We start from the raw sequence: 11,280 nt of genomic DNA on the forward strand, positions 1-11,280 counted from the left end.
GATACAAAACTAATCCCATACATTTGTATCTTACATTAGCTAAATGAGTGAGCCTTTTGCCTTGCTGTTAGCAAGCTCCGTAGTTATCATTAATTGAAGTGAATCACGTTACCGTGTCCTTTTGTGTGTGTGTGGGGGGGTGACGGTTTGCAAAGTAACGTTACGATCACTTCGGTTAGATAAGTCAAGTAGACCATGCTACACTATACAAATACTCTCTTACAAAAGCCCTGCATTTAAACATGTTAATGTTACTTTAGTAAAAGTATGCTAGTATAATTAGGAAAGTGTTGTTAAAGTATTTAAAGTAGACACAAGTTATACTATTATATTATATCATTTATTTTATTGTTATTACCGATGCAAGAGTTGACTTAACTGTTGTAGTTGGAGCTCATTTTGAACAATGAGCTAACTAATGATTACTTTCATAATGGTTTAATGTGCTGACTATTTTCTACATTAATAGATGGTCTGGTTTGTTCAAACTCTCAAAACAGTAGGACGACATGCTGGCATAATTACCCAGAGTCCGAAGTGACACCTTTACAAAGTTAAAGCTGTTAGATAAATGTAGTGATGTAAAAACTAAAATATTCAAGATAGTGTAGTGGAAAAGAGATAATGTTTTAAAAACATGTTACTAAAACAAAATCTCTTGTTTTGGACTGACAGTAATGATTCAAGAAATAGTAGATCAATAAATACACACATCAATCTGTGTGCATTTGTTGTGGATGGAACAACAAATGGTGCTCTTACCTGTGATGCCTCCTCCAAACATTATAACCAGACTGTATCATTCAAACTATAAGTAACAGTTCTAGCTACTTGACTTTAGACAAACAATTCAAAAGACAAAATCAACACAATTTATTGAAAGACCAATCTTTATTTTATGGTGCCTCTCCTTTTGTTTGTATTATTAAACCCTGTCAATCTAAAAAACTGAGCAACTCAACAGTTAACTTTATATTTCTTATTGTCCAAAGCATCTATTACACTATTGTTTTTCCTCTCATATTCACAGGATGGATGATAGAGACTTTGGGGGAAACCTCAGCTTTATGAACGTCCTGTCTGTTGGTTTGGCCAGAGAGGGCTGAGGGTCTTAGGGTCCTCCTGCGAGGAGGACCAGGCCTGAGGGAGGAGGACCAGGCCTGAGGGAAGAGGACCAGGCCTGAGGGAGGAGGGCCAGGCCTGAGGGAAGAGGACCAGGCCTGAGGGAGGAGGACCAGGCCTGAGGGAGGAGGACCAGGCCTGAGGGAGGAGGGCCAGGCTTGATGGAGGAGGACCAGGCCTGAGGGAGGAGGGCCAGGCTTGATGGAGGAGGACCAGGCCTGAGGGAGGAGGACCAGGCCTGAGGGAGGAGGACCAGGCCTGAGGGAGGAGAACCAGGCCTGATGGAGGAGAACCAGGCCTGATGGAGGAGGACCAGGCCTGAGGGAGGAGGACCAGGCCTGAGGGAGGAGGACCAGGCCTGAGGGAGGAGGACCAGGCCTGAGGGAGGAGGACCAGGCCTGAGGGAGGAGGACCTGCACCAGCTGCACCTACAGAACTTAGCCCATGCTGGGCATAGCTGTTACTACCTGCACAGGCCTGTCAATTAACAGATTAACATTTAGTGTAATTTATGTATATTATTTGGTTTTTATTTTTAAAAAATGGTGATGGTTAGGGTGAACTTTTAGTTCACATTTCAATAAATTGTATTTGCACTCCTTTTGTCCGTTATTCTTACTGAAAATGTTACATTACACATTCACATCTGACTGAAGATTGGCCCCATTTATTTGTGACGTTGCAAACTCTGCAGTCCAAGGCACAAGTATTGTGAAGCTCATAAAGTGAGGCAAATGCATTTGATCAGCTGACTTTTTTTTTGTGCCAAACTTTATAGGCCTGACAATAATCACACTGTCTCTGAGGTGCAACGTAAAACCAGAGTTGGATGTAACGCGTTACAAAGTAACGCGTTACTTTACTAATATTATTTTGTTGGTAACGGAGTAGTGTAACGCGTTACTTTTATAATTCAGTAATCACACTACAGTTACTAACATTGCCCCGGCACGCGTTACTTCGTTACTTTTATAAAATAATCACACTCACTGACAGACAAGAGGGGTTTCCGCCGCAGGTTTATATACATGTAGGCCTATGTAATCTGTGCGATTTGCGAGACCACATCTCCACGTGCAGTGCTGCATAAACATGGCTGAGTCTTTTAATCTGTAAACTCCCTCAACGGGGCCGCTCGCTCTCTTTTCTTGATCGCCCTCTCACGGGTGAACAGTTCAATGCCCCGCTTCATTGTAGGAATTCTGCCATGTCTCTACCACTTTAGTTTGACCATCTCTGTTACTAAGTTATGGAATACTAAATAAATAAGTAATTAGATACCTTACCGTTATGCGCTCATAAAGAATGATAAGAATAATGCGTCTTGAACTGGTTTCATTAATTAGTGTCTTGACGTTTCACAGACTGTTAGCTTGTTGTGGTAGGCTGGTAGCCTATTTTAGAGCATATAAAAAGAAAGACTTGTGTTATGTCTTCCTTAATGCAATAGTAATTGGGGGTGCAAGTGGAGTGTGGCAGAGGCAAAACTGTGGCGCGCTTACACTGTAGGTGCGCCGCAGTCTGCGTGATCTGCCTGTAGGGAGGGGCGGGCCGGCCCTGCGAGTAAAGTAACGAGTAAAGTAACGAGTTACTTTATGTAGAGAGTAACGAAGTAGTGTAATATATAACTTTTTTTTAAAGTAATATGTAATATATTACTTTTTTTTAGTAACGACCCCATCTCTGCGTAAAACACAAAACAATTAAGTTCCTGTTAGACTACAAAACTAGCCAGTGTGCAGGTCTTTGTGTTACAATATAAGTGTCTCTTAGTAAATGTCCTGTACTGCTCTTAAATCTCATCACATCAGTTTTTCCTTTCCCTCTTGGATGTTCTTCTGGACCCTCAGAGAAAGAGAACATGGTGAAGCAGTCCTGTCTCAGGCGTGTCCTTTCCTAACAGAAATATCAAAAAACATATTATTGCAGAGCAAGTGTGTTATTTAAGAAAGAGGTGTGTTTGTTTGTTCAGGGGCTGATTTTTCTTTATTTGAATGTGTTTTTTAAATCCAACAGTGTACTACAAAAATAATCAGATTATGAATAAACCGTTCTAAATTCATCAACATTGAAATAAATGTATTATTAAAATAATATTTGAGTTATGACCAAAAATATGATAATTTCGGTGTGTATTTTTGTCCTTACCCTTAATGTTAAAGGAAAGAAGGGAGGAAAATGTTGACAATAATTTATATATCTGGCTACCTTTCTCATGTTTTTAAGGTTTCCCAAAACCGGAGAGAGGAGGAGGCAGTGGGAACTCGCCCTAAGAAGGGACGGTTTTGTTTCTTCTGGCAGGACGCTGCTCTGCAGTGAGTACTTCAGGAGTGAGGACTTTGACAGGACGGGGCAGACTGTCCGGCTTAAAGATGGTGTTGTGCCAACAATATTCAACTTCCCAGCTCATCTTCAAAGGGTATGTGTATCATTGGCCAACAAGAATTCAAGGTGTATAAGATTGATATATAAATATGTGATTAAATGTCACACTTTAGTTTTTCTTTCTGCAAGTTTAGGAATAAATAATGTGATGTGTATTACAGCACATTTTAAACACTCAACATGTCTTTAATGTTTATTGTCAGGGCAGCAGAGTGGGTAATTCGCCAGGCATCAGCAGATTCTAGACGATCACAGCCCATCAAACTGCTAGAGGTCCTCTACATTGTGCGGAAGAGGATAGGTCCAGAGGATGTGTTTTTGCTCGGGGAGCACATTGTCGACACACAGTATGGCATTGACAGTCACCACCATACGCTGTTGACATTAGTTGTGTCCCTGTTTTTAAGCTAAGGCTGCATCACATTGCAAAAACAACTACTCTGAGCTTACAGAGTGGCAGCATGAGACAGAAGCTCACAAAAACAGTCCTTTTCAAAGGGCATTAGCTCCAACTGTGTGTGCACATGTGTTACGTGTCGTAGTGGGTGCTTGTGTGTCTCCCTCTCTTTCCCCCTGATGTTTCTTCTTCTTCTTTGTTTAATGGCGAATCGCTACCACTAGGAGCATATATACCTACTATGTATTTATTAAATCTTCATGTTCCATGAGACGCAGCACTATGTTCCCCACATATGTTTATGTTTGCTCAGTCTAATAAACCCATAACATGGTTGTGAAAGAATACCAAAGCTGAGGCTGGACGATGATTGATTGTTGGTGTGCCATGTGTCACTGTGTGTCTTATTGGTTTTGTGTTATACTGTATTTTATTGTGTGCAGCTGGTCCTTATCTCCAAGACACATTTAAAACAAATAACCTTGAAGCCCCATCTCTACCCACCTGCTCCTGCTTCCTATATCCCCTCCACACCACACCAAGTTGTTCTTCTTAATAATAATAATACATTTATTTTGGGAGGCCGCCTTTCATAACACCCAAGGACACCTTACAGGGGCATAGGGGCAATATAGGGAACAATTTAAACAGTGGATTTTGTGATATATCAGCCGGGGTGAGACAAGACAAACCACAAATGGACTACAGAAGGACACAAAAGGACACATGGTACAGTTTATATTATTCTTGGTCTTTTTTCAATAACATATTTCAAAGGTTCTGGATTTGTTTACAAATCTAGAAACTAAATACAAAACTAGGATGATATGAAGATCTCATGTCAAAAATAATTGTGATAAATGAGACAGAACTGGCCTGTCTGTGAGCACATTTTATGTTGGTTTGGTTCTTCTGATAAAGGTGTAAATATCTAAATAATATACCACCATATGCTATTGTCATTAGTTGTGTCCCTGTTCTTCAAGGCATTGCTAAATGAACAACTCTTGGCTTACAGAGTGGTAACATGAGACCGATTTTTATATATAAAATATAAATGTATTTTAATTTTATAATTTATTTATAATTTATTTTAAATATTAACAATATAATAAAATAAATGGAAATATATACACCGGCAAATATTTAATATAAATAGCCTACCGTGTGTGTGTGTGTGTGTGTATAGCTATTGCTTTATCTGATTAATGTTATTGTCATACGAAAGTCCATGATTATAAGTATGCAGTATCATAACTACATCTTTGATGTTTATAAAAAAACAAACCGTTTGAAAATTGGTTGAAAATTGAGCAAGCTATGGTTATTTAAATAGTAAACCATAATGTTATGAATGAGAGAACTGCCTGTGGCAAGATGGCAGCCATGTGGCAACGTCGGTCTCCATTGGCCAGCAGCGCGGGTGAGTCATCTAGTGTTTATATATATATGTTTATATATATATCTATGCCTACACCGGCCCTGGCTGCAGCGCTGGGCCCTTTCTCATTTCATCAAATCCCCCTCCTCGACTCCTCGGTCCTCCGGTAGTGACCCGGAAATACATTTTAGCGCGCCATGTTGAAGGACATCTCATTTCTCTAAATGCACTTCGAGGACTGAGCATCGAGGAGGCTCTCTGGAGGAGCTATAACCGAGGATACACTGATGGGTCCTCCACGGTCCTCCACGGCTCCTTTGTGGATGCATTTCCGGCAACAGAGATGTTTCAAAGAGTCGTGACGCACGGCCGGACTTATCTCAGCCAATGACAGCTCTGCATGCATCCCCTGGATATTATTTTACTAACTGCTCTCATTGCGACGTGATGTTTCCAGAGAGAACAGCTGTGAGGTCCGTTCAGAAAGCAGAGAAGTGTGTATAATATATATCACTCAGTATAACAGGCCTACTCTCTTTATTTGCTGTAGTTTAGTAGATAACTACAAACAAAGAGTCCATATTTTTCTAAAACCATTCAGTGCTTCACATAATAAAATACACAACGGCTGTAGCCTGATTATGTGTAGGTGTGTGTGGTATAGTCAGTACTCAAGTTGTAAAAATAAATCAGGGGGGATGGTGGATTGTATCATATGGGGATATAATTTATTCTGATAACCCGCCGAGGGTGGGAGACCAACCAGCATAAAGATAATTATTATACTGCTAAAACAACATGCATGTTATGGATGTTCAGATACTCCTGTCATTGCTCTTGACCAAGGCACCTCAGAATTAGAGTCGGTCCCCGGGCCGCCATAGGGTCAAATGCAGAGGACAATTAGTGCAAAATCTTTTTTTCACTTTAATTTAAAGGGGAGGGGATACAAAAATGTGGTTATAATGGAAGTATATGGTACAAATCTTGTAGGTTAACAGTCCCTCATTTATTATTCAGATGGACCAACTGATTATACTAATAATAAAGTCAAAATAGCTTTTAGAATATTGAATTATAGTGTATTTTTTCAAAAAAGCAGTTACTGGTATACGATCAAAACTGGTATCTAAAGGGTTTCATTTGTATCGTAATCAATTAAATCATTATGTAAATTAAACACTTCATGAAAAATTTGAGGGAAAAAAATTGATCCGTCATCATTTTATTGCAGTTCAAATAAAAATATGTTATGTTAACATTCCCAATGTTACTTTTTTTAACAGGGCATTAAGTGCAAATTGAAATTGTTTACAAAATATGAAAATATATTAAAAGATTATACAGATAATACAAAATAGGAACAATGTTGTCAATGGCTGCCTACTCCACTCTCCCCATCTCATAGAAGTTTCCAAAGATGTTCATAATCATGCTTTTTGGTCTCAATTTTTCTGGCTCTTGCTTTCGGATTGTTAGCTAAGCAATGGCTTTGAAGCCAAGTCTTGACATATACCTCTGGTCTGAACTTGTTCAGTGGAGGGCCAACACACTTGATGAAAAGCAAGGCTGACATGCTTTTTACCTCTAGGGAGCTTCTAGTTGTGGTTAAAATGTTCATCTGACTAAACCCACGTTCACACTCAGCTGTGGAGATGACCAGAGTGTTCACTGCTTGAAGGAGGGGTTTCAGCTCTTCTGGTGCTGGTGGTATCATTTCATCAACAGTTTTGAGTCTTACCAGCGAGCTAACACGAGAGAAAAACGTAGCTAAACTCCAAACTAAGTTGTTATTGCTGCTTATGTCCATAGATTCCACCTTTGGTGAGTAAAGTAATGAGTAAAGATTACTGACTCTTGACTTACCTGAAATGTTATTTTTAGTACTTTTAAATATGAAGTCCCTCAGATCGCGTTGTCCTCCATGGTCGCTTGGCCATTGTGATGACCGTTACCTGCGCTTCTGGCATCGATCAAACAGGCGCATCACGGCGCTCTGGCGCCCTCTAGGGCACTCGCATAGTATAGCGTCAGTGACTTGGTAAAAATGTCATTGCGTGTGTGCGTGCTCCCTCGCCCACAGTATTTTACTCAAAATGCGCAAAATTAATGTTGAAATAGCAGTAATACCAGTGCCACGTTCATTGATAAAATGACATAAGGGATGGAAAGGGGGAATGGCAGTTTTAGAAGGGGGATGATTTTGACCGTTTTTATTTCAGGGGGGATGCCATCCCCCCTCATCCCCCCTCAACTCGAGTACTATGTGTGTGCGTAGATGCAGCGGACAGACAGGTCTCAGTTGGTTTGGTGTCCTCTGCTTACTTTAAATACTTGTAAATAAAACTTTTGGCCCCTAATTTATTTTCCTCATTGTAGCGACCAGAGAGGGGAGAGGTGGGGGGGGGGATATATATCCAGTCTCTGATAGTGTTACGTTATTATGAGAGTGCTCTGTTTGATTCTGAAATTGTATATATTTATATATATGTGTGTGTGTGTGTGTGTGTGTGTGTGTGTGTGTGTGTGTGTGTGTGTGTGTGTGTGTGTGTGTGTGTGTGTCCGCATCTGTAGCCTGTTATTGTCTCATTATACCGCACTGTGAATGAATCAAAGTAAATATATAAGTGGTCATGAACACATCTGTCCATCAGACAGAGGGCTGCTGTGCCTCCTGTCATCATTAATGGACGTCTCTTTAAAATGACCGCTCAGAGGAGAGGAGTTCTCATTTCTCTAACCGCCTGCTGCTTCCCCTCCTCTCTCCTCGGCTCCCCTCCTCGGCTCCTCTGCTCGCATCTCCTGTGGGCGGGACTAAGTCTCGAGGATAGGAGTCGAGGAGGGGAGTTAGAGAAATGAGAAAGGGCCCTGCTGTCTAAAGAACAGGTACAGGAAGTGATCCAACAGCCATCTCCCTGTACAGCACCCCCCCCCCCCCCCTCTCTGGCTGTTAGCGTGTTCAGGTTCTCCCTCTCATGAACACTTTGCACATACTGAACATCCATATCCATATCCATATCTCTCTCTCTCTCTCTCTCTCTCTCTCTCTCTCTCTCTCTCTCTCTCTCTCTCTCTCTCTCTCTCTCTCTCTCTCTCTCTCTCTCTCTCTCTCTCTCTCTCTCTCTCTCTCTCTCTCTCTCTCTCTCTCTCTCTCTCTCTCTCTCTCTCTCTCTCTCAGAGCGCACATCTGGCGCCCTCGCGCGGCGCTCACCCTCCTCCGTAGTAGCAATATCACGCGGGGTGAAACGTCATCAACACCAGACGCACATCCAGAACACACCAATAGCAATAATGGCAAGTATACCAATGTAAACGTATGAATGTGTTTCCAGTTTTTCAAAATGTTTTGTGTAAATGCTCAGTGCAGTACTCACGACTCTATTCTCGCTTATTTAGTGTTTTTCGCTAAATATGGGCAGCCTTCGTCGTGCTCGACAGTTAGCTCGATGCTAACATTAGCTGCATGTCTTTGTGTTTGCAGCTCTTCTACTCGTTCTTCAAGTCGCTGGTGGGGAAGGATGTGGTTGTGGAGCTAAAAAACGACCTGAGGTTAGTTCTGTTCGGTTAGGCCGAAAAACGGAGTAACACTGTTTGAATTTGCCTCCACTGTATGAAGCTGACTGCTGTACAATGTGGAAACTAATTCAGTTCTAGATTGACCTAATATCAGGGGACCGAGTGTGACCATTATTCTTACTTGTCATTTAAGTGAGGTTATTGTAAACATCAGTAGAAACAGCTAACACTCAAATGCAGTGGGGTTATGGATGTAAGCAGAATTGCACGAGTATTGTACTTGAGTAAAAGTAGAAGTACTCAGATCTTGTACTTGAGTAACCAGAGTGTAGGAATACTCTTTTACGAGTAAAAGTACTGCATTCAAAATGTCACTCAAGTAAAAGTAGAAAATTATTAGCATAAAAATATGTAAGTACCAAAAGTAGTCGTTGTGCAGATTGGTCCATTTCAGAATAATATATATGATATGTTTTATAATGATTGATCATTAAAGTGTTCTCAAAGCTGGTGAAGGTGCAGCTAGTTTGAATGGCTTTGTATTAGGCAGGGTAGCTGGTGGATTTACTCCAGGTGGAACTAAAGTCTGATTTAACACTTGGTTATATTTCACATCATATCGTAACAATTACTTTTCTAACATCTCTCTTTGCAGTATCTGCGGAACACTTCATTCCGTTGACCAGGTTTGGAAATGATCAATTATTTTCTAATATGAAAACAAAGCCATTCCAGCTGCTCCAATGTTTATCTGACTGCATAGACTTGTAATCTTCTGATGTCACATTTCTCTGTTTGTGTGTTTTAGTACTTGAACATTAAGCTCACAGACATCAGCGTCACTGATCCAGAGAAATATCCACACATGGTGAGTGTATCCGATCATTCAGTGTCATTTCAGCTTTGAAGACACGTCAGTCCTAAAACTCTACTGTTTACTTTGAGACCCTGGATGTTCGTGCCCTATTTACCAGCTCGAAAAAATGTAAATTATATATATTTAAGGTGGGGTATGTAATTTATTTCAGAAACACTTTTTGTTATATTCCATGGAATGCTCTTAACATCCCGATGGCAATGAATATATTAAATGCTTTGACGATAAATACATTAAAAAAATTCATCTCCGGAAGCCGTAGCGCTTTAAAAAGCACGACCAATCATCTGAGCCGGCCCGGCTAAAGTAACTGGATGGCCTACCTGCCTGTCAGCCCTCCATCTGTGCACAAACTTATCTCGTGCCCTCATTGGTCATGTGCGCGTTCGTGTGTGTTGGAGGAGGGGCTCTGTAAGGAAGAGGCAGATTTCTTCCGGCTGTGTATTTTCAAATTCACTCGAGCTGGTTTCTCCAAAATTACCGTCCCCTCCTTTAATACATTCATAATAAACGTAAAATTGTTTTGTCGCCTCGGTAATTCATAACTTACCCAACCTCTATAAGAATTTCTTATTAACATCCTCAAGTCAGAATAAAAGGATGATTTTTGTTACTATAATTAATATTGTTGTTTTTTATTATACCTCAATAAATGTGAATGTAAAGCCAATTTTAACAAAACACCAATACAACTTGTGTTTTATTAATAAAATGAGTGATGGAAAAATAATAACAAATACAATCTGATCAGTCAGCGTCTGTGTCTCTTTGAAAGACAACCATGTTCAAACTGCTGTGTTCGGTTTGTGCTCTTCTCAGCTGTCAGTGAAAAACTGTTTCATCCGTGGGTCTGTGGTCCGGTACGTGCAGCTGCCCGCTGATGAGGTGGACACGCAGCTCCTGCAGGACGCGGCGCGGAAAGAAGCCATGCAGCAGAAGCAATGAGTGACCTAAGGGGGGGGGGGAGGGGGCGGGGCTGAATAATGAGTAGTTTTGAGTTCAGGTCATTTTAAAGATGATCCCGTTTGTGCAGCTCTTGTAAACGGAGCATTATTGGTAATTTTCCTGTATTTTCAAATGGAACTTAATAGTGTTTGACACGGATAATTCATCATTTGTAAACAGTCATTTTTGGATTGGTCTTTGTTTTGTTTAAAAGAAAGATAATTAAATAATGTTGAGTCCAGTAGAGGTAAAGATCTGAAGTCTTTCTGTTGCATACAAGCTCTGTTTATCTTACCTTAAATGATGACTTTGTTTTTTTATGCCACTTCGAAATAAAAAAGCTATTTTATTTACATATTGAAATTATTGTCGTTAATTCTACATGTAACAAGTGATACACATGTTGGTTATGGGCTCTTAAGGATTACAGCCAGAATGTTCCTTGAGCTGCGATCATGCGAGAAAGTTACTTAGTAAATGACTGCATTTATGGGAAATAAATATGAAAATCCCATGACCTCATTGCTAGTTATCCAAATCAGTGTATATACATGTTTAATATTTGTCCTGAAGTTATGTCTCAGTTATTGTAGCTACCTAACCATGTCCCTGAACAGATAGTCCCTGTATACCCAGTCCTTTCTCCTTGTAATATGA

General features: G+C 40.4%; 1 protein-coding gene across 1 annotated transcript; it reads left to right on the top strand.

Annotated features, from left to right (window-relative positions):
- The first annotated feature begins 8,463 nt into the window (after window positions 1-8,463).
- Window positions 8,464-10,980, top strand: smx5. The gene is made up of 5 exons (XM_034235678.1): window positions 8,464-8,579; window positions 8,767-8,834; window positions 9,457-9,487; window positions 9,610-9,669; window positions 10,498-10,980. Exons 1-5 carry the CDS (start codon window positions 8,577-8,579, stop codon window positions 10,621-10,623), a joined length of 288 nt encoding a protein of 95 aa, XP_034091569.1. The 5' UTR covers window positions 8,464-8,576; the 3' UTR covers window positions 10,624-10,980.
- Window positions 10,981-11,280: the final 300 nt, after the last annotated feature.

The sequence above is a fragment of the Gymnodraco acuticeps genome, unplaced genomic scaffold, assembly GCF_902827175.1.
Source record: "Gymnodraco acuticeps unplaced genomic scaffold, fGymAcu1.1, whole genome shotgun sequence".
Taxonomy (NCBI): Eukaryota; Metazoa; Chordata; class Actinopteri; order Perciformes; family Bathydraconidae; genus Gymnodraco; species Gymnodraco acuticeps.

Bases quoted from the DNA above. Each gene is read 5' to 3' on its own strand.
- smx5 (XM_034235678.1), top strand. The intron at 9,488-9,609 runs GTTTGGAAATGA...TGTGTGTTTTAG, and splicing joins CACTTCATTCCGTTGACCAG to TACTTGAACATTAAGCTCAC. The intron at 9,670-10,497 runs GTGAGTGTATCC...TGCTCTTCTCAG, and splicing joins CAGAGAAATATCCACACATG to CTGTCAGTGAAAAACTGTTT.